Source organism: Hyla sarda, chromosome 7 (assembly GCF_029499605.1).
Source record: "Hyla sarda isolate aHylSar1 chromosome 7, aHylSar1.hap1, whole genome shotgun sequence".
Lineage (NCBI taxonomy): Eukaryota > Metazoa > Chordata > Amphibia > Anura > Hylidae > Hyla > Hyla sarda.
The window spans coordinates 182,195,794-182,222,766 of NC_079195.1; the positions used below are offsets into that span (position 1 = coordinate 182,195,794).

Genomic DNA, 26,973 nt, shown 5'->3' on the forward strand with positions numbered 1-26,973 from the left:
GACGGTCCGGAGCGGCGGGGACACGCGAGTATAACCTCAAATACCAGTGGTCTTCAACCTGCGGACCTCCTGATGTTGCAAAACTACAACTCCCAGCATGCTGGGTGTTGTAATTTTGCAACATCTGGAGGTCCGCAGGTTGTAGACCACTGTCCTATACTTTACATTGCACGCATCCCTCAACATACGATGGTTTCAACAAACGATGGTCCATTTGGAACAGATTACCATCGTATGTTGAGGGACCACTGTGCTGATGTAGAGAAAAGAAAGACCGCGTACGGCGCCGTGTAATACCCTCAAGTAGATGGTAAAGATATAAATGGGGACAGTAGAGTTCCTTTTAGGTGGCTGCTCACCTCACAGACAAATCAAGTGTGCATCAAACCTCAGTATAGCGGTACCGTGAAGTAGAGTTTGCTGCTGTGCCGGAAGGAACGAAGAAAAGGACCTTGGATACCAGGATCTACCTAGTTAATATGGAGGCTTACCTGCCTAGCTAATATAAGGATGGAGGGGGAGAGAAATCTATCATAAATAATCAGACTTCAGTATACTCCAATGGGTTACATATGATCCCACATCCTATATGAATAAACATTAGAGAAAATGACCAAATATACCATCACCATAGAATATTGAATATTGTTTTATTTTATATAGGTTTTCTATATACATTGCAAAACTTTAAAAACTGCCTATTAGAAATAGTATTGTCGGTGGGAATTTAACAACATATGTTGCCATTATCTAACCTAAAACACAACACATTTTGGGAAGAATTTATCTGCGCTGTACAATAACATGAAATTCACACACTACATTTTTGTGCATCTCTCTTGGTTGCTCAAAGGTTTGCGACTCTCGTCATCAATTAAATTCCCATCTATGCTTTTTACAGCACCCTGCTTTTATGAATATCTTAGCATTCATGCAAGCTTCATAAAATGATCTTTTTTAAATATATTATTGTGACTCCAGCCATTAGCATGTTTAGAAACTAACATATTCCTAAATAATTTGAAGCATCACTGTACACAGAAGACAGACAATCTGTTCAGATTAACATCTATTATACGTCATGGGCCATTTTGATCATTTTGTTGCACATACGCCAGCCATAAACTGCCCCGATCGGTTGCAAAGATCAACAGAATATACGCATGGAATGATACATTTTCCCGTTATGTTTAGTGGTCCTTAAAGGGTAGTCTGGTTTAGGAAAATAGGGGGATAAGTGTTTGTCTGCTGGACCCCTGCGACCTCCTGCGCAGTGCCCTGGCCGTCCTCACATGGAACAGGGGTCAACACACCCCCTCCATGCATCTCTATGGGCCGATGTGCTCATGTATCTCCTGTTCTCCCAAAATGCATGGAGGGGGTGTGTCGACCACAGCTCTGTGCCTAAGGAGAGCTGTGGTCAGATACCCCACGATCAGACACTTACATTTTCCTAACTACCTTTAAGGGCTTATTAATGGCTACAATTCTTCCTTTGTACCTTTAATTTGGATGACCTTCGATGAATAATATATATAAATATAGAAATGTCCCATTCCAGTACAAATATATATACATACGTAACTCTAGATTTATATATATATATATATATGTTTTTAACGCTTTAGTTTTCTCCTACATAAATGCTGATTAAATATATACTTCCCAAACAGCATATCCTTTAACCCCTTAAGGACTCAGCATTTTTCAGTTATTTGCATTTTCGTTCTTTCCTCATCACCTTTTAAAAAATCATAACCCTTTCAATTTTCCACCTAAAAACCATATTATGACTTTTTTGCGCCAACATTTCTACTTTGAAGTGACAGTCATTTTTCCCAAAAATCCGAAAAACTAAAAAAAAAAAAAAACGTCGTGCGACAAAATTTAAGGAAAAAAAACGCCATTTTGTAACTTTTGGGGGCTTCTGTTTCTATGCAGTGCATTTTTCGGTAAAAATGATACCTTATTCTGTAGGTCCATAAGGTTAAAATGATACCCTACTAGGTTTGATTTTGTCAGACTGCTGGAAAAAAAATCATAACTACATGCAGGAAAATTTTTTGATCGCCTTTTCTTAATTTTTTTAATGGTAAAAAAAAGGGACAAAAAATACGCTATTTTGGGCTTCGGAATTTTTTTTTTTTTACGTGTATGCCATTGACTGTGCGGTTGAATATACAAAATTTTTATAGTTTGACATTTACGCACGCGGCGATACCACATGTTTATTTTTTATGGAAAAGGGGGGTGATTCTGACTTTTATTAGGGAAGGGGTTAAATCACATTTATTAACACTTTTTTTTTTGCAATGTTATATAGCCCCCATAGGGGGGCTATAACATTGCACACACTGATTTCCTACACTCATCACTGCCATGCATTAACATGGAATTGATCAGTGTTCCCACAGCTCGACCGCTCCTGCCTGGATCTCAGTCATTGGGCGATCGGACACGCAGAAGGCAGGTAGGGATCCTCCTCGTGTCCTGCAAGCTGTTCGGGATGGCGCGATTTCACCGCGGCGGTCCCGAACAGCCCAACTGAGCTGCTGGGATGCTTGTGGTTTTAATAAAGTGGACCGCCGCGTCTGAAGGGTTAATACCAGGCATCACCGCGATCGGTGATGTCCGGTATTAGCCACGGGTCCTGGCCATTGATGGCCGCCGGGACCGACCCAACATGACACGGGGTCACCGCGTGACCCCGCGTCATATCGTGGGATCAGGCGCAGGAAGTAAATATACATCCTGCGTCGTTAAGAAGTTAACCACGAATGATGGTACAGAACAAAAAGTATTTCTCTCAAAATTCCAATTTTTTTTTGTGTATTCTTTCGTAATGTTTAGAAAGGCCATCTTTTCTAGCGAAAACATTGTCACATTCTGTACACTCAAACGGCTTCTCACTAGTATGCATTAACTTGTGTTTTGCAAGATTAGATTGGTTGGCGAAACCCTTCCCACATACCGGGCATACATATGGTTTTTGTCCTGTGTGAATTATCCGATGCGAAATAAGGTTGGATTGGTTGGCAAAGGCTTTCCCACATTCCACACAAACGAATGGCCTTTCTCCTGTGTGAAGGACCACGTGAGCATTTAGACATGATCGACTGGAAAAACCTTTCCCACATTCAGTGCAAGTGAACGGCTTCTCTCCTGTGTGTATTCGGAGATGTTTAACAAGAGCTGGATTATTGCTAAAACATCTTCCACATGCTGGACATTGGACAGGCTTCTCCCCTGTGTGAACTTTCTCATGGGTTTTGAGGTTAAACTTGCTGACAAAAAGTTTTCCACATTGAGTACAAGAAAAAGGCTTTTCTCCAGTGTGAACTCGTTGATGAGTAACAAGACTTGGTTTATAGGCAAAACATTTACCACACAGGGTGCAGCAAAAAGGTTTCTCCATCGAATGAGACCTCTGATGCTTTGTAAGATAGGAAAAGATGCTGAACCCTTTCCCACACTCAGTACAGATAAACTGTTTGGGTGTGGTTGCAGATTGTCCGTATTCATCGGTTTCACCAGACTTTGGCTTTGTTGGTCGACGGTTTACAGTTTTTTTGGGGAGCTCTTCGTCATCGGGTAAGATACCTTAAGAGAAAGAAGGAAAACATTTTTATATTGTATTTTCGTAGGGGCTGTCTTAATCTAACGTGGCACAGGAGCATGTTTGCACCAGTATAAAAACAAAAATTCCACTGAAAAACGTCAAATATTTTAAGAAATTTTAAAACTAAAAAACAGATCAGAGGAGCAAAATTCTTCTGAGAATACTGTATCAGGGCAAATACCGACTGAGAGTACCTCCAGAGATGCAGTGTTATACCCAGTTTGGTATGGAGAGATGCACATGCTGGGCGGTTGGGTTTCCAGGGCAACTGTAAGAGTTCCGTGCATGAATCTTTTTCAAATTAATGGGACTCTCCCAGCATCGTACAGTAGCTTCAGTAACCCAGCTGCCCAGCGTGAGCTATTACTCTTCACACTGGACTATGCAGAACTCCATAACTTTGGTGGTACGCTTTAAATATTTCCTAGACTGCTTTATAGAATACTGCAGTTTTGTAGTAGTAATTGTCCTGTAGTGTTAGACAATTTGATACTTACCTTTCAGTCGTTTTGAAAAGCTGGGCAACAATTAGGGCTGCACGATTTGAGGAAAATCTATTGCAATTATAGAGGCAAATACTAATGTTTCAATATGAGATTGAGATATAAAACGGTGAAATCCCACTTATTTTAGGTTCTATTCCCCCTCACCCCATTTCAGAAAAAATAAGGAGATTTTTGTTTACTTACCGTAAAATCTTTCTTGGAGGATCCATTGGGGGACACAGACAGTGGGTGTATGCTGCTGTCTCTAGAAGGTGTGACACTATGGTAATAAAAAAAACTAAAAAAGTCTGCTCCTCCAAGCAGGATATACCCGCCTTCAGGCCCTGAGCTAATCAGTTTAAGTTCTAGAGCAATAGGAGGAGACCAATAGGTCAAAGAAAAACCCAAAAACTGTCCAAGAACCAGAAGAAAAAACATAACTGAACACGCCCTCGGACAGAGAACCAAAGGAAATCCCAAAAAGGGTGGGAGCTGTGTCCCCCAATGGATCCTCCGAGAAAGATTTTACGGTAAGTAAACAAAAATCTCCTTTTCTCTATCTGCTCCATTGGGGGACACAGACCGTGGGACGTACCAAAGCCATCCCTTGGGTGGGCAGATAAACAGGCAGACGGCCGATCCACTGCCGCCTGCAACACTTTACGACCCAGACTAGCACCAGCCGATGCGAAAGTATGGACTTGGTAAAACCTCAAGAAAGTGTGCAAAGACGACCAGGTAGCCGCCTTGCAAATCTGCGAAGGCCAAGGCTCTATTCTGGAGAGCCTAGGATGCCCCAACAGAACGGGTAGAATGAGCCACAACCCTGAAAGGAGGAATCTTTCCCTTACTGCGATAGGCTTCCGAAATGGCGGACCGAATCCACCGAGAAATGGTGGCCATGGAAGCAGGTTGTCCCTCGCGGCGACCTTCCGTAAGGACAAAAGGAATCACACTGACGGAACGAAGAAGTGATAGAGAGATAAGACCGAACAGCCCGAACTACATCCAGCTTGTGTAGTAAGCGCTCCTTAGGATGAGAAGGAGCAGGACAAAAAGACGGGAGGACAATGTCCTCATTGAGATGAAAGGCCGAAACCACCTTAGGCAAAAAGGAAGGATCTGGCCGGAAATCAACCTTGTCCTGGTGGTTCACCAGAAACAGAGATCGGCAGGAAAGAGCTGCCAATTTAGACACCCTCCGGATGGAGGTGATAGCAACAAGAAACGCCACTTTCCAAGAAAGGAGGTGGAGAGACACCTTTCTAAGGGGCTCAAAGGGTGCACCCTGGAGGGCAATCAGAAGCAAATTTAAGTGCCAAGGGGGGAGAGGGTGACCGATAAGGAGGAACAGCGTGCGCCACTCCTTGAAGGAAGGTCCGGACATGAGAATTAGAAGCCAGGGGCCGCTGGAAAAGAACAGCAAGGTCCGAAACCTGACCTTTAAAGGGATATTCCAGGCAAAACCTTTTTTATATCTATATCTATATATCTATCTATCTACTGGCTCCGGAAAGTTAAACAGATTTGTAAATTATTAAAAGTAAATGGGGCTCAAAGGTCAATGATATCTGGTTTAGAATAATTTGTATTTATTAATATAGAATATAAAATGAATTAAATAGGGAATGTACAGGGCCCTTGTACTCCCCTAATTAATTTAATATACAGTAAAATATATATATTAATCCCAATATAAAAATAGCAGCTAAAAACTAAAATTCAATACAAACTAAAAATAACTGTAAAAATTATTCTGCGATTTGAGCCTGTGTGATCAATATAGCGATCGGCTAATCCTGTAGAGAAGCACAGTACAAATGTTCATTCCTGTTCACAGATACAATGTAGCAGCTGCAGATAACAATAAGTCAATTAGTATTGTATCTGTCCAGCCAGTGGCAACTAGATTCCACCAATATAATGATACAATGTAGCGCTTTGTGGATAGTCGCTTGAGATCGATCTTTAAGTGTCTCTGTATATACCGCAAATTATCACATCAACCAGTTGGCAATATAATCCAAAAAATGCTCACCGCTCCCGGGATACCATGGATCTCCCTTCGGTGTAGTCCTGTGGACCGGCTGTATGGTGTATTTCGCCCGGTGACTGGCCTCAGTCAGGGATCGTGCTGCTGGAGTCTCGGCCGACTCCTAAGGACGCAGCACTTGGTGGTGGGCACCGTTTGGGGGGACTGCAGCGCTGTCAAGCGGAGTCCCTTGATCAAACCAACTGGGAAATAAGGCGGTCAGCAAACATCAAATCCTTGTTGTAGATAGCCCGGTTGGCTTTAAACTTGTAATTAAAGTAGCGGCTAATTACAAGTTTAAAGCCAACCGGGCTATCTACAACAAGGATTCGATGTTTGCTGACCGCCTTATTTCCCAGTTGGTTTGATCAAGGGACTCCGCTTGACAGCGCTGCAGTCCCCCCAAACGGTGCCCACCACCAAGTGCTGCGTCCTTAGGAGTCGGCCGAGACTCCAGCAGCACGATCCCTGACTGAGGCCAGTCACCGGGCGAAATACACCATACAGCCGGTCCACAGGACTACACCGAAGGGAGATCCATGGTATCCCGGGAGCGGTGAGCATTTTTTGGATTATATTGCCAACTGGTTGATGTGATAATATGCGGTATATACAGAGACACTTAAAGATCGATCTCAAGCGACTATCCACAAAGCGCTACATTGTATCATTATATTGGTGGAATCTAGTTGCCACTGGCTGGACAGATACAATACTAATTGACTTATTGTTATCTGCAGCTGCTACATTGTATCTGTGAACAGGAATGAACATTTGTACTGTGCTTCTCTACAGGATTAGCCGATCGCTATATTGATCACACAGGCTCAAATCGCAGAATAATTTTTACAGTTATTTTTAGTTTGTATTGAATTTTAGTTTTTAGCTGCTATTTTTATATTGGGATTAATATATATATTTTACTGTATATTAAATTAATTAGGGGAGTACAAGGGCCCTGTACATTCCCTATTTAATTCATTTTATATTCTATATTAATAAATACAAATTATTCTAAACCAGATATCTTTGACCTTTGAGCCCCATTTACTTTTAATACATTGTCCCTATTTTTACACCGTGGGTATAGGTGTTTGTTGGGTCGCTCGGGTCTTTAGTGACGGTCAGATAGACAGGAGCCTCTCCATTGTGTTTATATTAGATTTGTAAATTACTTCTATTAAAAAAATCTTAATCCTTCCAATAGTTATTAGCTTCTGAAGTTTTCTGTCTAACTGCTCAATGATGATGTCACGTCCCGGGAGCTGTGCATGATGGGAGAATATCCCCATAGGCACTGCACAGCTCCCGGGACGTGAGTCATTAGAGAGCAGTTAGACAGAAAACAACAACTCAGCTTCAGAAGCTAATAACTATTGGAAGGATTAAAGGAGTAGTCCAGTGGTGACTCAGTGGTGAACTTATCCCCTATCTTAAGGATGGGGGATAAGTTGCAGATCGCGGGGGGTCAGACTGCTGGGGCCCCCTGCGATCTCCTGTACGGAGCCCCGACAGCTCGCGGGAAGGGGGCGTGTCGACCTCCGCACGAAGTGGCGGCCCACACGCCCCCTCAATACAACTCTATGGCAGAGCCGAAGCGCTGCCTTCGGCAATCTCCGGCTCTGCCATTGAGATGTATTAAGGGGGCGTGTCGGCCGCCGCTTCGTGCGGGGGTCGACACCCGCTATCTGGCCGGAGAGCCGGGGCCCTGTACAGAGAGATTGCAGGGGGCCCCAGCGGTCGGACCCCCCGCGATCTCAAACTTATCCCCTATCCTTAGGATAGGGGATAAGTTTTTCGCCACTGGACTACCCCTTTAAGATTTTTTAATAGAAGTCATTTACAAATCTGTTTAACTTTCCGGAGCCAGTTGATATATATAAAAAAAAAAAAGTTTTGGCCTGGAATACCCCTTTAAGTGAACTGAGAGACAACCCCAGTTCCAACCCCGACTGCAAAAAGGAGAGAAGACGGGGAACCAAGAAGGTTACCGGGGACAAGTCCTGGGCTTCACACCAACGAAAATAAGACCGCCAAGTACGGTGGTAAATTCTTGTGGAGGAGTGCTTACGAGCCCTGATCATGGTGTGAATGACATGGGAAGAGAACCCGCGGGCCTTCAAAACCGCGGTCTCAACCGCCACGCCGTTAAATGCAGCGACTGTAAATTGGGGTGGCAAAGAGGACCCTGAGAGAGCAGGTCCGGACGGAGCGGAAGGCGCAGTGGAGCATCGTCATGGACCCGACTACCGTCAGCGTACCACAACCTGCGAGTGCCGCCCTGTCGATTTATGTACGCTATGGACGTGGACAGGACGGGACTCCCAATGAAGAAGGCAAAGAAAAATCGCCCGTAATTCCAATATGTTTATCGGAAGAAGGATCTCTAGGGGAGACCAGAGTCCCTGAACCGTCCAATCCCTGAACACGCTGCCCCAGCCCGACAGGCTGGCATCCGTTGCAACTACCTGCCAGTGAAGGGGAAGAAATGAACGCCCTTGGAGAAGAAGGGTGGAGCGGAGCCACCAGAGCAGAGACTGACGGAACCTGCGAGGGAGAACAATCTGACGATCGAGGGACAGAGGAGACCTGTTCCATCGAGAGAGAATCACCAGTTGAAGGGGGCGGTAATGAAACTGGGCAAAGGGTACGGCCTCCTTAGTTGCCACCATCCGACCCAGGACTTCCATACAAGTGCGGATGGGGGCTGAGACCTGGGTCCGAAGGGAGCGGACCCCCGACAGAAGCGCCAGACGTTTGTCCGGTGGGAGACAAATTTGGGCAGAGGCAGTGTCGAATCGAAGTCCCAGGAAGGTTAGAGACTGGGTAGGATGGAGGACAGACTTGTCCTGGTTGACCATCCACCCGAGGCGATCCAGAGTGTGGAGAGTGACGTCCAGATTCTCCAGAGTCTGGGCTCTGGTTGGAGCCTTGATGAGGAGGTCTTCCAGGTGGGGCATCACCGAGATTACCCTCGACCGTAACAGGCCCATCACTGGCGCAAGGATCTTTGTAAAGACCCGCAGAGCCATGGTTAGACCAAAAGGGGAGGGCTATGAATTGAAAATGCCCCTCCGGAACCGCAAAGCGGAGGTACCGATGATGGCCTGGAAATATTGGCACATGGAGGTAGGCAACCTTGATGTCCACCGATGAAAGGAACTCCCCTTGTTCCAGGGACGTCACCACCGAATGGAGAGATTCCATTCGGAAGTGGCAGATAAGATGACGACGGTTGAGACGCTTGAGGTCTAGGATTGGTCGCACAGAACAGTCCTTCTTGGGAACCACAAAAAGATTTGAATAGAAACCCCGAAACCGTTCCCCTGGAGTAACGGGAACGATAACCCCCTGGAGAAGCAGAGACTGGAGAGCCGCTCGTAAGTGCTTTGCCAGAGGAGGAGACTGGGGTCCGGGATCGTAAAAAAGCGATCCCTTGGAAGGGAGGCGAATGCGATTCGGTAACCGTTGGACACCACGTCCCTGACCCAAGAGTCCTGAAGGTGTGAGGTCCAGATGTCTCAAAAAAAGCAAGAGACGACCTCTCACACGAGAAGAAACCGCGGGTGGGGGCCTCACTTTATGTAGAAGTGGGTTTGCAGTTGCCTGATTTGGGCGCAAAACGGCTGGACCGGTTGGAGTCAGACTTCCAAGACGGGCGAGCCCGGAATGAGGGAGCCTTCTTGTCGCGCGAGGGCGCCTGCCCGGACCCTTTGCCAGAGGTCCGAAAGGAAAAGGACTTCCTTTGGGAAGTAGGGCGAGCCTTATTTTGAGGTAACAAGGAACTCTTACCTCCCGTTGCCTCAGAGATAATCTCATCAAGGCGTTTGCCAAAAAGACGGCCACCCGTAAAAGGAAGCTCAGTGAGAGACCTTTTGGAAGCGGCATCTGCATTCCAAGCTTTAAGCCACATAGAGCGGCGGAGAGCCGCTAGGTGACCCACAGCAGAGGCAGAACAACGGGCTGACTGCATGGAAGCTGCGCACAGGAAGTCCCCAGGTTTAGAGCATTGGAGAGCCAGAGCAGATAGATCCTCTGGGGGGGATCCCGCTAAGATGGAGCTTTTGGCACCACTCCGACAGAGCCTTGGGACACCCATGTCGAGGCGAAGATGGGAAGAAGAAAAGAGCCAGCTGCTTCAGAGGCAAACTTCGCTAAGGATTCTACCTTCTTGTCCGTGGGATCCTTGAAGGCAGCGGCATCTGCCAGAGGCAGTGTAGTCGCCTTAGACATCCGGGAGATTGGTGGATCCACTGAGGGAGGGGAAACTACCTTAGTGACAAAGTCCTTTTCAAATGGATAATGTTCTTGAATCGTCTTGATTCCCGGGAACCTCTTGTCTGGATGTTTCCATGCAGATTCCAGGATGTCATCAAAGTCAGTGTGAGAGCTGAACCTTTGAGGTGCTGGTTTAACATGATGAAAGGATACTCCTGGAGTGACATCAGAAGGTACTCTAAGTGAAAGGTGTCTCTTATGGCTGTCACCAATGAGTTCACCGTTTCAATTGAGTCCGAGCGGTCTTCTGATTCAGATGCCGGCTCGGAAGCCTCGTTCACCAGAATGTGAACGAGTAGAGGCAGTCCTGGAGGGGGGGCGACCCTGACCGGGTACGCGGCTCTGGCGTGCCAGAGCGGTGACTCCGAGAATGTCCTCTGGAGGAGCGACGTTTGTGCCCAGATGACAGGGGGAGGGGCGGGACCCACGAGGGGAACGCTCACGTCTATCTGAAGACTCACTGGAAGAGTCGTACAAGGCACTCCTAGTACGCTTGTGAGAGCGTGAAAGTATGTGGAGACGAGGAGCGGGTCCTCTCAGAGGCCCTGCGCAAGGAAGACCCCTTCAAGGCGGACACCACTTCCCGGGAGGCCTCAGCCACCGAACGTGAGACTTGGGTCAAGTCAGCCATATACTGGGTCAGGGAAGAAACCCAGGCTGGTGGAGCAGCTGAACCCACCAAAAGGGCATCAGGGGGTCTGGGAGAGCAGTGGCGCAGGCAGGGCAAGTGGGCTCGGTAGATCCAGGCATTTTGGAACTACAGTGCTTACAGACAAAATAAGTCACTGAAGTTCCAGGTTTCTGTTTAGAGGGAGGAACAGCTCTGGGTACTGACATTATGAGAAAAAAAGACAGGAACTTTCTCACACTAGTCTGTGTCCCCTGGCAGCTGCAGTGAGGAGAACGGCTCCGTGCAGCTAGTGAGAGAAACAGGTTAGCCAATATTAGAGCGGGCGTGCCTGAAGCAGAGGCACTAACTAATTGGCCCCCTTCTGACTTAAAATCTCACCCACGGCGCAGATTGGAGGCTATTTCGCGCCTCAGAAGAGCTCCAACAGCCCTGTGGGTGGAGCTAAAGACAGGCCGAGAAGAAGCTGTAATGGCGCTCGCTCCTTGTCCCGAGCGCACATGTCAGCCGCACATGTGCTCGGGGGAACAGAGCGGGCGGCCATACGCCGGCAAAGACTGCCGGAGAAAGCTAAAGTAAGCCGGCGCAGAGAGCGCCCGGCCCGAACCAGCGCCGCGGCTATCAGCCGCATATAAGGCGCTGCCGGAGAAAGCGAAAGTAAGCCGGCGTGGAAGGCGCCCGGCTCGTACCAGCGCCGCAGCTGTCAGCCGCATACAAGGCCCTGCGGTCTAGACACAGTAACCACACACACACACCCAGTGAAAAACATAGAGTACATGCCCCCTCAGATGCCACTGCTCGTCCAGAATAGAAGTCCAGAATAGAAGTCCAGAATAGAAGTCCAGAATAGAAGTCCAGAATAGAAGTCCAGAATAGAAGTCCAGAATAGAAGTCCAGAATAGAAGTCCAGAATAGAAGTCCATCCCCAGTAAGCCAGCCTCATAACCTGAAAAGGTGGGTCAAAAAGAGGGGGTCTCCAGAAGTTGCAAGTCCGCACCTGAGGAGAAAAGGGGGGGGGGGGGGGGAAGAGTACATACCTCAGTCAGAAGAACTTACCTAATGGAGTCTTCAGTGAAGTCTTCAGTCAGCTTTAGTTACCTGCATCATGCCTGGCTGCTATGCGCGAGCGAGGCGAGCAGGGAAATAGGGGGACCCAGACCCATGAGGTACTAACCCAGGCGCTGACCATTGGCGAGGGGGGGGGGGATGAACAGCGCCTATATGCAATGTCTTACTCGCAATGGGGAAACAGGGAACCGGAGTCCCCGAGTCCCCACCTGAAGACCTGGTCTGGAGAATTCCAGACCATGTCCACCTCCATCAGACACTAAGCTTAAACTGATTAGCTCAGGGCCTGAAGGCGGGTATATCGTGCTGGGAGGAGACTACTTTTTTTTATTACCATAGTGTCACACCTCCTAGAGACAGCACGGTCTGTGTCCCCCAATGGAGCAGATAGAGAAAAATGAATTAGCCCCGTCCCCTGTTGGTCTGCTGCAGATCCTGCTTTCCCAGTGTCTTCTTTATTTCATATTTTCGAGACAAGCAGCTGGTTGCAGGATGTTCTCAGCAGACAGTGATTGGCTGAGCAGAAGCAGCAGCCAGGTGCCTGGGGCTAGATAACCATAAGGATTTGTATGCTTTTCCCACACGAATATCATATTACGCGTACATGTACAGTGACCCCTCGACCTACGATGGCCCCGACATACGATAATTTCAACATGCGATGGCCTCTCAGAGGGCATCGCATGTTGAAGGCAGCATCAACATACGATGCTTTTTTGTGTCGTGCCATCGCATAAACGGCTATCCGGCAGCGCAGACTGCTTCAGCTGCCGCTGGATAGCCGTTTACGGTGCCCGTGAGCTCCGGTGATGTCTCTTACCTGTCCTCGGGGCTCCGGCACATCCTCTTCGGGATCCCCTGCATCGTCGGCGCCCTCCATCGACGTCATCACGTCGCTGCGCACGCCGTCCCGTCATTCAATAGGAGCGGCGTGCGTAGCGATGTGATGGCGGCGTCGGAGAGGGCGGATTCCAGGGAAGCAGAGGCCTTACCGGTGCGTCGTGGACAGCTCAGGAACACGGCGACAGCGATGGACGGCAACATACCGGGCAGCGGTGACGGTCCGGAGCGGCGGGGACACGTGAGTACAACTTCCTCTAACAGTGGTCTACAACCTGCGGACCTCCAGATGTTGCAAAACTGCAACACCCAGCATGCCCGGAGAGCCAACCGCTGTCCAGGCATGCTGGGTGTTGTAGTTTTGCAACATCTGGAGGTCCGCAGGTTGTAGACCACTGTCCTATGCTTTACATTGCACGGATCCCTCAACATGCGATGGTTTCAACAAACGATGGTCCGTTTGGAATGGATTACCATCGTATGTTGAGGGACCACTGTACCCACACATGGTGGTGGTGGGGGATGGACATTTAGGTGGAAGTGGATGTTGGAAGTCAGGTCTGGGGCAGGGTCATCCCCCAAAATTCAAATGCAAGGTAATCTCAGGATTTTGAAGACACAATCTCAAGAGGATAGTATCACAATTAAATAGTTTTTGCGATAAATCATGAAGCCCTAGTAAGAATGAACATGGTAGTCATGCTAAAGGCCAAACTGTTATATTTACTCTCAGATGTCCTTATACTACGTCTAGGTATACTCTATACACTAAACTGTGCACAATGTACAAAATGCATGTACAAAGCGTGGCCTCTATTACATCTATGCAAAGGTTATTACCCACCTTTCCCAGACTACTGTCGTGGCCCCACACATAGACTTGCATTAAGGGGGTGGAGCCCTGACGTCACAATGCTCCGGGGATAAGAGGTCTAGAGGCAGAGTACCCCTTTAAATTCCTCCATATAGTCAACGCGCTGGTTACAGTTCAGGGAAAGTTGGGTGACCACTATGTTGCCCTGATACTAGCTAATACACAATAAAGGAGTTTTGACATTCTGAGTTTACAAGAGTTTACAAGGGTTTACCCCCCCCCCCCCCACACTAAAAAAAAAAAAAAAACACTGATAGTTAAATTTGGAATTTATATTATGAGATGGAATGGAGACCAAGTTGGGAGATGACAAGCTCTGTACAGCGATGTGGAATATGTTGGCACTATATAAAGCACTGCATCCACATTTATGACATTTCCATTTTTATTCCAATGTTTTTATTAATATATCCATGTTGAAACAAAACAGTTTTGACATGGATTTGTATAAGAGAGAATGAAGTATGCATTTGCACTGTGTGAGATATGAAAATGAAATGTAATGGCTGTGTCTAGTTATGGGTATACATACATGTTAATATGTCCTTCACCACAGTCCCCAGAAGTTGTTTTCGAAACTGCAACATACCATGCCTATCTAGTTAGAGCGATCATAAGCCTAATACCAGACAGTCCTTTAACAAAAGGCTTTTCAGTTACTGAACTTCACACACAGTAAAGCTAGACAGATGACTAAACAAGGACGAACACCACCACTCACCAGTTTGGTATCCCAGCCAAGTATTTCCTGCAGAAAAAAATAAAAATAAAAAAAAAAAACATTTATTATATACATCATCCATGCTTTATTCACAGAGCACTTGCAACCTAAGTTACAAGTTACTACAATTCATTGAAGAAGTAGTCCAGTACAGTGATCCCTCAACTTACTATGGCCTCAACATACAATGATCTTTTCTGGACCATTGTAACTTGAAACCAGATTCAACATACAATACTACAGACAGTCCAGATCTGCGAAACATGTCAATGGCTGGAAGAACCGACCAATCAGAATGGGCATTCACTGGTAAACACCTGTATTACTGAAGTGTATGCACTGAATTCCTGTCTGGTAGTGCCTCCTACAGTACAGGGAGGTATTACATGTTCTGTACTACTCTTTACCTGTGCCATAGTTAGCTGCTCCTTTGGACACAAAGTAAGGGCGGCTCCATTTAACTTTTTTTAGGACATTGCATGTACTGTATAGGACCCTGAAGAAGCTCCTGTCCTCTACATAGACAGTGATTACAGCTCCCAGCAGATCTTTCTTACTTTTATATGTAAGGACTTGTGCTTTATCTATATTATTTGTCTACTTATATTTGTTTAATCCTCACTTTTTCCTATTTTTGGATGACATTTTGTGGCTTCAGAACCAATTACCAGGTTTCCATAGAGTTAAGGACTCAACATACAATGATTTCAACATACAATGGTCATCCTGGAACCAATTAATATTGTAACTTCAGGGACCACTGTATAATAAAATGTATCCCGTATGGTGCCTCTGCTCTATGCATAAATGTAGCTGTGGCCAACAAGCCCCCTTCATGTATCTCAGTGGGAGAGACAGATTCCCGAACGCTGTATCTCTGGCTTCGTGCCGCGGTCGACAAGCCTCCATTAATGAGAAGAGCCAGGTCACCGTACAGAAGATTGCAGAGAGTCCCAGCGGTCACACTCCCCCATGATTTGACACTTATCCCCTATCCTGCAAATAGGGGCTATGTTTTAATATATTGCATAACTTCCTTAAGTGCTGGCTGTGGTCCTAAATTATTGTCTAAAATGCAAATATAAAACATTTTGTTTTACATACGTGTGGATAGACATTTTAAAGTTTTCCTGTCATAAGAGAAACTTTTGGCATGTTGCAGAGACCAGTCAAAAAATCTAATCAGTAGAGGACAGTGTGTTCAGACCCTCACAGATCATTAGGACGAGCTGGGAGAAGCACACAGTTAAGCACTTTACTCCCAGTCTCCCTTCTACTTCACAAGAGAAGCTCTATTATTAAAGTCTATAGAGCTCTTCTCACGCAGAGGGAAATATCACTGAGCCCGGGAGTGAAGCATGGTTGTAACAGCACTTCTCCCCACTCATTCTAAAAGTTAGTGGGTGTCTGAACACAAAGACCTCAACTGAACCAAAACTTTTCACATGTCTCTCGGACACCAAAAGTTTTTTCTAAAGACAAGGACTCTTTGGGGGAGATTTATCAAAACCTGTCCAGAGGAAAAGTTTCCCAGTTGCCCATGGCAACCAATCAGCTCGCTTCTTTCATTTTTAACAAAGGCCTCTGCAAAAATTAAAGAAGCGAACCGATTGGTTGCTATAGGAAACTGGGGATTTTTCCTCTGCAGTTTTTGATAAATCTCCCCCTTTATGGGTTACAGCATAACCTTGGATTTTTGTTTTTACCTGGACATTTCTGTCTCATGGAATAAGTAACATGTCACTTATCAATACAGATTGGAAATTTGCAGTGGAAAAAAATTTGTCATGGATCAGAGTAAACTATGGTATGTATTCCCACCAGAAACGAAGGGTGCATGTTACACGCATAAAATATATGTGTATGTGTGTATATATATATATATATATATATATATATATATATATATATATAATAGAGAAGATAGTTGCAGCACTCCAAGTGTGTGAAAAAAATAATAAAAAATTGGGTGGCTTTTATTCCATACAAAAACAGGAGCAACGTTTCGGCCGCCTGTGCCGCCTTTTTCAAGCATGTGAAGTGACCAAAGTGAGAGGTTTAAATACACAATCCAAATTGAACAATCAAGTGTACAGTAAAAGTCAATAAACACATAATACACAATAAAGTGCAAGTGCAGTAAAGTGCATTCATATAAAAGGGCGGATATATCCGTCCAAATGCTTGTGCACCAGTGTTATAGTGCAGACCGCATGAAAAAGATTGCCACCGTTCCGTTTAAAAAAAAAAAAAAAAAAAAAAAAGGATTAAAAAAAAGGATAGAAACGACTGATCAAACAGGTATCAGTTTTGAACCGTTTTTTAAGTATGAAAAATCAGCCACCTACAGACTCCTGCAGCCAGGACTACTACTACTTCCATCATGGAACAGACTTGTTTCCATGGTGGGAATAGTAGTTCCTGGCTGCGGGAGTCTGCCGGCGGCTGGGGAGGCTACATTAGTACTTGTACTACTACCCCCATCATGGAACAGACTCTGTTCCATGATGGGGGTAGTAGTACAGGGGCTGAGGGATTGATCGCACCAGTTCACACTGCTGAGACCCGATCTGAAGTTATTAAGCAGGGGAGCGGGCGGCATGGTCCGCAATCCTGCGATGTACACAATGTATTTTACTTTCATTTTTAAATTCCCCGCAGGGAGCTCTGAATGGCCGGTACTGAGGAGCCAATCAGGCCTCCCAGCGGGTTTTTTAAAACGGACAATGTATATTAAAAGCGCTGTGGGGGGGGGGGGAAGATATATAGCGCTATATATCTAGCCCCCCCAGCACATTTATAAAGATATAACCCCCGCCAGATACTGTATATCTGGCCCCCACAGCACTTCTATATAATATGCCCCTGCAGCACTATGTATGAATAGTATTCTATGAGCCGCATCGCACCGGCAGCTGCTGGTGCTATGCTCTGATGCTCTGCACGACATATGCGCCAGCAGGGGGTCACATATATGGGTGGGATATATTATAAATGTGCCGGCGGGGGGGGGGGATGTAGCGGTGTCACCGCTCCAAATGTCAAGCAGACACTAATGCCGGGACCGTCCGTAAACGTTAACGGGGGTGCTCAATCAAGAAGGTGCAGCAAGGTATGACAATCAAACAGAAGAAAATATGGCACTCACCACGTTGAATAATAGTGATTTATTCGTGAACCGGCAGGACACAACAGATCGGGAGAGAGGGACACTAGGTGAGCAATAGCTATTTCGTGCGCAAGCACACTTCTTCAGGCCACCCGCCCACTGCCGTCAAAACCGGTAAAATATACCTGAGGATGACGTCAGTGGGCGTATGTTATCAACCATACACCCATAATAAAAAGTAGAAAAAGGTTAGAAACATACAAACAACACAATGTGACATTATAAAATACAGTGACAATCTTGCCAACAGGGAAATTAGATGAAAATTAGTTAAAGAGGCTAAGATCCACTTTATCATTCAAGCCTGCTGGGCCCTGCGCATGCAGGATCCAGCCAGCTTCCCTCTGCAACAGTGTTCTTCTCCTGTCTCCCCCAGCAACGGACTTTACTTTTTCTACACCAAAAAACTTCAGTACTGAGGTATCTCCTTTGTGCTCCTTATTTACATGATCGATAAGCCTGGGACAACCTTTTAACGATCTTACTGAGTTGACATGTTCTCTAAAACGTGCATAGGCCGTATCGTGCTTCCTATATAGAAGCGGCCACATGCACATTCTAACGCATAGACAACATAGTCAGTGCGACAAGTAATCAATTCTTTCACTACTATGTCGGAACCTCCTAGTTTGTAATTTTTGCCTTTTTTCAGGTATGGGCACCAATTACAAGTGCCACAACAATGGTTGCCTGATGGGGCGACATTGCTCAACCAGTCCCGACTTATTTTTTTCAGCAGAAAAACGACTACTGGTAAGTAAACTACCTAGGTTTTGGACTTTCCTGAATGCTATAACTGGCCTCTCCTTGGTAAGATCCGCTAGCAGCGGGTCTCTTTGAAGGAGTGGCCAGTTGTCACCAATAGCTTTTTTTATCCTGTTCGCCATAGGACTATAATTAAGGACAAATGAAAAGCGGCTAGAACTGGAATCCTCCTCTGGGGTAATTAAAGCTCTTTTTTGACTAGATTTTGAATATATTTTTTTTATTGTTTTTTGGGTTCCCCCTCAACAGGTTATTGCGGTCCTCAGCTGCCGCCCTACTAAAGGCGACTTCTATAACTTCCCTGGGATAGCCTCTCCAAGTTAACCTCTGTGCTAGATCTTTTGCCTGCATCACAAAGCCATCATCCGAACTATTTATGCGCCTTAATCGCAAAAATTGTCTATAAGGAATCACAGATTTGACATGAGTCAGATGATAGCTTTGAAAATGCAGGAATGCATTTCCTGCTAACGTTTTTCTATAGCCTTTTGTGGTGAGTTTTCCTTCTTCTGGTCTTACTAGAACATCAAAAAATTCCAGTTCTACTGTACTGGTTTTGTGTGTAAATTTTAGGTTCATACTGTTATTAATGTAATTGATGAAATCTGTGAAGCCCTCTCCCGTGCCCCGCCAGATGATAAAAACATCATCCACGAATCTGTGGTAGCTATCAATGGACTTTCGGTGTGGATTAGTTGCGGGGAAAAAAAAATGTTTCTCAAAAACCGCAAACAAACAGATTAGCTAGGGGTACAGGCCACTAGAGTCCCCATGGCCACCCCGCTAATCTGTTTATACCACACCTGGTCAAACTGGAAAGCATTACTGGTGAGGATAAGGGAGAGGGCGTCACAGATTAAATCAATGCACAACTGACTTTTACTAGACATGGCTAAGAGCTCACGGGTACATTGAATACTAAGTATTTGTGGAATGTTAATAGACAAACTTTCAATGTCAATTGTGGCTAGGAGGTAATCCTCCTGCCACTTGCAATCTTGAATCTTGTTTAGAAAGTCGTTGGTATCCTTTACCAGTGCAAAAACATCTTTTAAAAGAGGTTGAAGCAACCAATCTATATATTTAGATAATGGTTCAAAAATAGAACCCACCCCGGACACAATAGGGCGTCCGGGGGTGGGGGGGGGTTTATTAGTGTTTTATGCACTTTAGGCAAAAAATACCAACACGGAAATTTAGGATACCTGGGAAATAGTTTATTGGCTGTTTTATTACTCAATATACCTTTTTCGAAATAGTGTCTGAAGAGTGTCTGGAGTTTGGAACTGTATTTTAATGTGGGGTTGGATTTTAGTATCTGATAGTTATTAGGATCATGTAGCTGCCGTTGGGCTTCGGAGATGTAATATTCTTCCTTCATCATTACAATATTCCCCCCCCCCCCCCCTTATCGGATTTTTTGAATACAACCCCTTTTAGCGCTCTCAAATCTTTGAGGGCTGTCATTTCCTCTGGGGACAGATTTGGGGAGTCCCTCGGATAATGCAGAGCCCTGACTTCCCCCAGCACTTTCTGCTGGAACAGGTCCAAGCTGCCGCCTGGCGCCAATGGCGCCAAAGGACCTTAATCAGAGTCAGATAGTACAATGTCTGAGACTGATAACCATCTGATCTGGAATAGGAAAAGCAGGAAGATCCTCATCTAGGTTTGCCAGGAGACTTTCTTTCTTTTCCAGGGGCTTTTGTTGCTTGGCTTTTCGTGTATGTCCTCTTCTATTTTTTCTCCTCCTAAAGGGAGATTGGATTCGCCAGATTTTTCTTGTCTGCTGGAAGGGACTTTAGACGTGGAGGCTTTATTCTGTTCATCTGAACCGCTGTCTGGCGGGGCACGGGAGAGGGCTTCACAGATTTCATCAATTACATTAACAACAACAGTATGAACCTAAAATTTACACACAAAACCAGTACAGTAGAACTGGAATTTTTTGATGTTCTAGCGAGACCAGAAGAAGGAAAACTAGCCACAAAAGGCTATAGAAAAACGACAGCAGGAAATGCATTCCTGCATTTTCAAAGCTATCATCCGACTCATGTCAAATCTATGATTCCTTATGGACAATTTTTGCGATTAAGGCGCATAAATAGTTCGGATGATGGCTTTGTGATGCAGGCAAAACATCTAGCACAGAGGTTAACTTTGAGAGGCTATCCCAGGGAAGTTGTAGAAGTTGCCTTTAGTAGGGCGGCAGCGGAGGACCGCAATAACCTGTTGAGGGGGAACCCAAAAAACAATAAAAAAATATATTCAAAATCTAGTCAAAAAAGAGCTTTAATTACCCCAGAGGAGGATTCCAGTTCTAGCCGCTTTTCATTTGTCCTTAATTATAGTCCTATGGCGAACAGGATAAAAAAAGCTATTGGTGACAACTGGCCACTCCTTCAAAGAGACCCGCTGCTAGCGGATCTTACCAAGGAGAGGCCAGTTATAGCATTCAGGAAAGTCCAAAACCTAGGTAGTTTACTTACCAGTAGTCGTTTTTCTGCTGAAAAAAATAAGTCGGGACTGGTTGAGCAATGTCGCCCCATCAGGCAACCATTGTTGTGGCACTTGTAATTGGTGCCCATACCTGAAAAAAGGCAAAAATTACAAACTAGGAGGTTCCGACATAGTAGTGAAAGAATTGATTACTTGTCGCACTGACTATGTTGTCTATGCGTTAGAATGTGCATGTGGCCGCTTCTATATAGGAAGCACGATACGGCCTATGCACATTCATTTTAGAGAACATGTCAACTCAGTAAGATCATTAAAAGGTTGTCCCAGGCTTATCGATCATGTAAATAAGGAGCATAAAGGAGATACATCAGTACTGAAGTTTTTTGGTGTAGAAAAAGTACAAATCCGTTGCTGGGGGAGACAGGAGAAGAACACTGTTGCAGAGGGAAGCTGGCTGGATCCTGCGTGCGCAGGGCCCAGCAGGCTTGAATGGTTAAGTGGATCTTAGCGTCTTTAATTTTTATCTAATTTCCCTGTTGGCAAGATTGTCACTGTATTTTATAATGTCACATTGTGTTGTTTGTATGTTTTTAACCTTTTTCTACTTTTTCACTTATTATGGGTATATGGTTGATAACATACGCCCACTGACGTCATCCTCAGGTATATTTTACCGGTTTTGACGGCAGTGGGCGGGTGGCCTGAAGAAGTGCGCTTGCGCACGAAATAGCTATTGCTCACCTAGCGTCCCTCTCTCCCGATCTGTTGTGTCCTGCCGGTGCACGAATAAATCACTATTATTCAACGTGGTGAGTGCCATCTTTTCTTCTATTTGATTGTTGATAGCACTATGTATATTAAAAGCACTGTGGGGGGAAAGATATATTGTCCATTTTAAAAACCCTGAAGGGAGCCCTGATTGGCTCCTCAGTACCGGCCATTATGAGCTCCCTGCAGGGAATTTAAAAATGAAAGTAAAATACATTGTGCACATCGCAGGGTTGCGGACCATGCCGCCCGCTCCCCTGCTTAATAACTTCTGATCGGGTCTCAGAAGTAAGACCCGGTGCGATCAATCCCTTTAGCCCCTGTACTATTACCCCCACCATGGAACAGAGTCTGATCCATGATGGGGATAGTAGTACAAACACTAATGTAGTCCCCCCCCCCCCCAGCCACCGGCAGACTCCCGCAGCCGGGGAATTACTACTCCCGTCATGGAACAGACTTGTTTCCATGATGGGAGTAGTAGTAGTCCCACAACAGGAGTCTGCTGATGTCACCTCTTCTGAGCATGCTCAGATGTAATTACAGATATTTTAAACCCGGGTGCAAACGGATGACAAAAGGTTCATCCGTTTGCCATAGACTTCAATGTTAAAATTATGATAAAATTTTCTTCCATGAAAAAAAACGAAATGAGTGCAGACAGGTGCAAACGTATGTAAACGGATTGTAAAAAAATCCCATTGACATGAATGGGATTTTTTTTAAACCTTTTACAGTTTACAAAAACGAAACTGAAACGGGGATAAAAAACGGGGACAGATGGCCTTGTGAACAAGCACCAAATTAATTATACATAATTCATAGCGAAAAATTGGGCAGGGGCTACGGCAGGACACTCACCGGATGCATCCACAGTAATGGAGATTGCACGCCATTCCGGCGTGTCTGTATTGCAGGAAGTGGACAAGATGGTCAAATCCGACGTCTCTGAAAACTAACCCCCATAAATATCTAACGGTATCCAACAAGGGCTCTTTTCCCTGTTGTCAATGTGTGAACTGTGGTCATATGCTGAAGGGCTCCACAATCACCCATCCACAATCTGGGAAGGTCTACAAACTAAAACACTACCTGACTTGTACCTCAGATTTTGTAGTATATGTCTTGACGTGCCCATGTGGTCTACTCTATGTAGGGGAGACCACATAGGATTTCAAGACTAGATTTAACTATCATTGCTACACTATACGGAAATGTCGCATGGACCTACCTGTCTCTAAGCATTTCATTAAAGCAAAACATGCAGAAAGGGACTTAAAATTTGCACTACTAGATCATATACCTCCACTCAAACGAGGTGGAGATAGAGTAAGCCTCCTCAAACGTAGGGAACTCAAGTGGATCTTCGTTCGACCCCGGACGTTTGGACCCACATGGGTGCTGCCATTGGGGTCTGCATGTTTGAGTGGGGGCAGACCAATATATACACACCTCCAAGAGTATATGGGATATCTGTCTACCGGGTGGTCTAATACCTTCACGATTTAAATATTCATTCATCATACGATGGTAATTCGTTCCAAACAACCCATCGTTTGTCGAATCCATCGTATGTTGAGGGATTCGTGCAATGTAAAGTATAGGAAGTTCTACTCGCCTGTCTCCGCCGCTCCGGACCGCGTCCTCACCGCTCCCGATGCTGTCCCGCTGCTCCGGCGTCTTCTTCGGGATCTTCCGGCTTTTTCCACATCTTCTTCGGTGTCCAGGCCTCGCTTTCTGGTGAGGTTATTACGTTGCAGCGCCGGGACGGCGTGTGCAGTGACGTAATAACGACGCTGGAAAGCGAGGCCCGGACCCCGGAGAAGATGCAGAAAACGCCGGAGGATCGCGAAGTGGACCCGGAGCAGTGGGGATAGGTAAGTGAACCTGTCCGGGATGTTTAAACTGCTATCCGACAGCAGCTTAAGCATTTTGCGCTGTCGGATAGCAGTTAATGTGATGGCCCCGGCATATAAAAGCATGGTATATTGATGCTGACATCGACATGCGATGGCCTCTAAGAGGCCATCGTATGTCGATTTGATCATATGTCGGGGCCATCGCATGTTGTGGGGTTACTGTATTCGTATTTTTATGTGCTGCTTTTTATTATTTTTTTGTTTTTACTTTTTTGCTTTTTATTTATTTATTTAATTTTTTTGTTGTCTAGTTATCTTCATTTTTTATCTACATATTTTTCTTTTATCCTTATATCTATGTCTACACTTAACCCCTTCTATTCTTCCCTTCTCTTACCTACTCTACTTCATTCTTTATCACTTTTTATGCTCCGGTACTCTGTACATCTCTTTTATACACGAATAGGGATCACTTGCCCATTGCGAATATGGTTCCCGTGGGCGCTCGGGCGATTGTGCCCGTGCGCCGCGGCGCATCATGTGACCGGCTGTCCCGGTGATCTGTTGGTTCTGGCCTTCTATTTGCCCATTACCAGTATAGCTCCTGCTGGCGTCCAACGCAGTGGTGCGCATGCACCGCGAATCTCGTCCCGGAGTCATATTGGCTCTAGCCTTTTTCACTTCCTGAAATACAGACATGCCGGAATGGCGTGCAATCTCCATTACTGTGGATGCATCCGGAGAGAGTGTCCTGCCGTAGACCCTGCCCCCTTTTTAGATATGAATTATGTATTGATTATTAATTAATCTGTTTGTGTATCTTTTTTATGTGGTCTGCACTATAACACTAGTGCACAAGCACTTGGACGGATATATCCGCCCTTTATATGAATGCACTTTACTGCACTTGCACTTTATTGACTTTTACTGTACACTTGATTGTTCAATTTGGATTGTGTATTTAAACCTCTCACTTTGGTCACTTCACATGCTTAAAAAAGGCGGCATAGGCAGCCGAAACGTTGGTCCTGTTTTTGTATGGAATAAAAGCCACCCGATTTTTTTCACACACTTGGAGTGCTGAGACTATCTTCTCTATTTAGCATTTTAGGTCCGTGACCTGGACCAACTAGTTGACTGCACTTGGCTATTACTGCAAAGAACTTTTTTGCTTTGGATGTGCTGCTCTTCCGCTAGGTTATATATATATATATATTCTATATTTATATATATTGCTGTGGAATATATGCAAAACAAGTCCACATAACTTCACTTCACTACAAATTTGAGTAAAATAGTCTCTACGCACCAGAGTTGCTATCAATAGGTATTTTAATAGGTATTTCATCAATTTCCTCCACTTTCATTTCCAGTTTCGGTAAGATTACTTCTGTCTGCGTACATGCGTCACCTCGGAATGTTGCCTACAAGTCAAAAATCATGTCATATATCCAGCACCACTTTCTTCACAATAGAGGCCTTTAAACCAATCCATAAATCATACTATATTCTACCTGCTCATCCCAAGAATCCTCGTTCTCCTCTTTAATGGTTAAAGGGTCAGATCTCTCTTGTGTATTCGGGTTGCTGGACTCATCTGTAATAAAGAGGTGACAGAACTCACTTTTTATTAACTCATTTGAGGGTACTTGAGTCTGTTATTTGTGCGACCTAACATCTCCTTTCTCTAGAGGTGATGCACAGGAACAGAGTACCTCACCTCAAGCTGACTGTAGATGTGCCGACAGTATAACCGATATTGATGGATCATTTGCATTTCCCTCATCTGCACATCTATGGTGACAAAACAATTTTAGGAACCTGTTCTATTGGTCAGAAAATGTCACTCTGCTACTATCACTCACTGTATTCAAATAAGACTATTCAAAAGGGCCACCACCACTTCTGTGTTCAAAACTGAGTCTGCAGTGATATATGGGTTGTGGTAAAGAAACTGAGTAACCTAAGGTCTGGTTGTCGCCCCAATTGATGGCATACAGTCATTACAAAAATAAAATAAAAAAAATGTAACCCTTTCCTGACATACATATCAAAAAAAAGTCAGGCAGAGAGAAAAGTTTTCAGGGAAAGAACCACAGACTGTACAGGACATTACTTTAGCAATGAAGCTCTGCTGATACACGAGAACTAGAGAAGAGCATGTCCATGTGAAAAAAGGTGTGTGAGACTATGAGCAAACCGTAAAACTTTTCTAATATGAGGTTTATTGTCTGTTCATAGTTTCAGACCAGTGAATTAAGGAAGGAATTTGCTGACAAACTTTAAGCAACTTTTTTTTTTTTTTTTTACCCAAAAGTAACTACTAATATTTGTAAAAAATCATTTATCCATCCCCTTGAACAGCTTTTTTTTCTAAAGAAATTCTTTACTATTTATTTATTTTTTTAATAATTTTATATGAAGTATAACAATATGTTTATTCTTTAAATTCATAATTCCCTAGCACTATAGTGTGGCATACAGCCAATGATTGGATTCAGCACAGAAATAAGAGTTTTCCTGTTTTAACCACTAGGGGGACCTTCAGCACTAAGCCAAGCAACCAGCAAAGGAGGCTTTGTTACTGAAGGTGAGGTGCAGGAGTGTAAATCGAGAATCCTGACCGAACAGGACAAGAGAGCTTTGTTACAAGGTAAACAAGAAGATGAAGGTAGAAGAGGGTGAATTTGTATTTCTTATGTTTCCTTCCAAATGTGTTCCTACCAAACAGCCTGCCTCCCATTAGTCTAGTCCAGTGCTTAACTGGCACACAATTGATAGCAAATTAGCAAAGCTGTATAGTAGAAGTTTGCCTATTTTAACCCTGATTTTTTTTAGCATGGTGACCACATTTGCCATTACATCATTCCCTATCAGTAGGTATGTGCTGAGAATACAATCCTCCCATTATTTCCTAAGGTAGGGTCACACGTAGCGCATCCGCATGGCATTTCACACTGCAGATGTGCTAACGCCAATCACTAGAGCGAGCTTCCTGAGGGGGCTTGCTCTAGTGACTGGTGTTGGCGCCTCATGTGAGCCTACCCCTAAAGGAGAGAAACCTCTGCAAATCTTTGTCAGGTGCAACATGGATGTTGTATGGCCAATCCCTTGAAGTAAAGGAGTATTTTGATTTACTTAAAAAATAAACTCTAGTTTTCTAGGGCTATAAACAAATTTTAGCATAGTCACTTTGCCCGATCCAGCACCTAGTGCTCTGCCGAAGATGTTTAGACATACTGCAGCCTTAGTGATTGGCTGACAGAGCAGATTTCCAAGTTGGGTAGGTGCTGAACATTTCAGAACCCCAACTCCTTTGAAAGTAGACATAGGGGGGAGATTTATCAAAAGCTGTGTAGAGGAAGAGTGGTGCAGATTCCTTTCATTTTTTTTTTATTTTTTTATATTTT

The 26,973-nt window shown here is 44.9% G+C and overlaps 1 protein-coding gene across 5 annotated transcripts in view; it reads right to left on the minus strand.

The window, feature by feature from the left end:
- Positions 1-615: 615 nt before the first annotated feature.
- Positions 616-26,973, minus strand: part of LOC130282825 (zinc finger protein OZF-like) — a 127,235-nt gene continuing 100,877 nt past the window's right edge. For all 5 annotated transcript variants that reach the window (XM_056531635.1, XM_056531634.1, XM_056531633.1 and 2 more), the window contains exons 7-10: positions 25,078-25,160; positions 24,873-24,987; positions 14,546-14,572; positions 616-3,600 (exon numbers count right to left, since the gene is read on the minus strand). In XM_056531635.1, the coding sequence (XP_056387610.1) occupies positions 2,807-3,600; positions 14,546-14,572; positions 24,873-24,987; positions 25,078-25,160 (1,019 nt within the window). In that variant the 3' untranslated portion in view covers positions 616-2,806. The remainder of the gene's footprint in view (positions 3,601-14,545; positions 14,573-24,872; positions 24,988-25,077; positions 25,161-26,973) is intronic.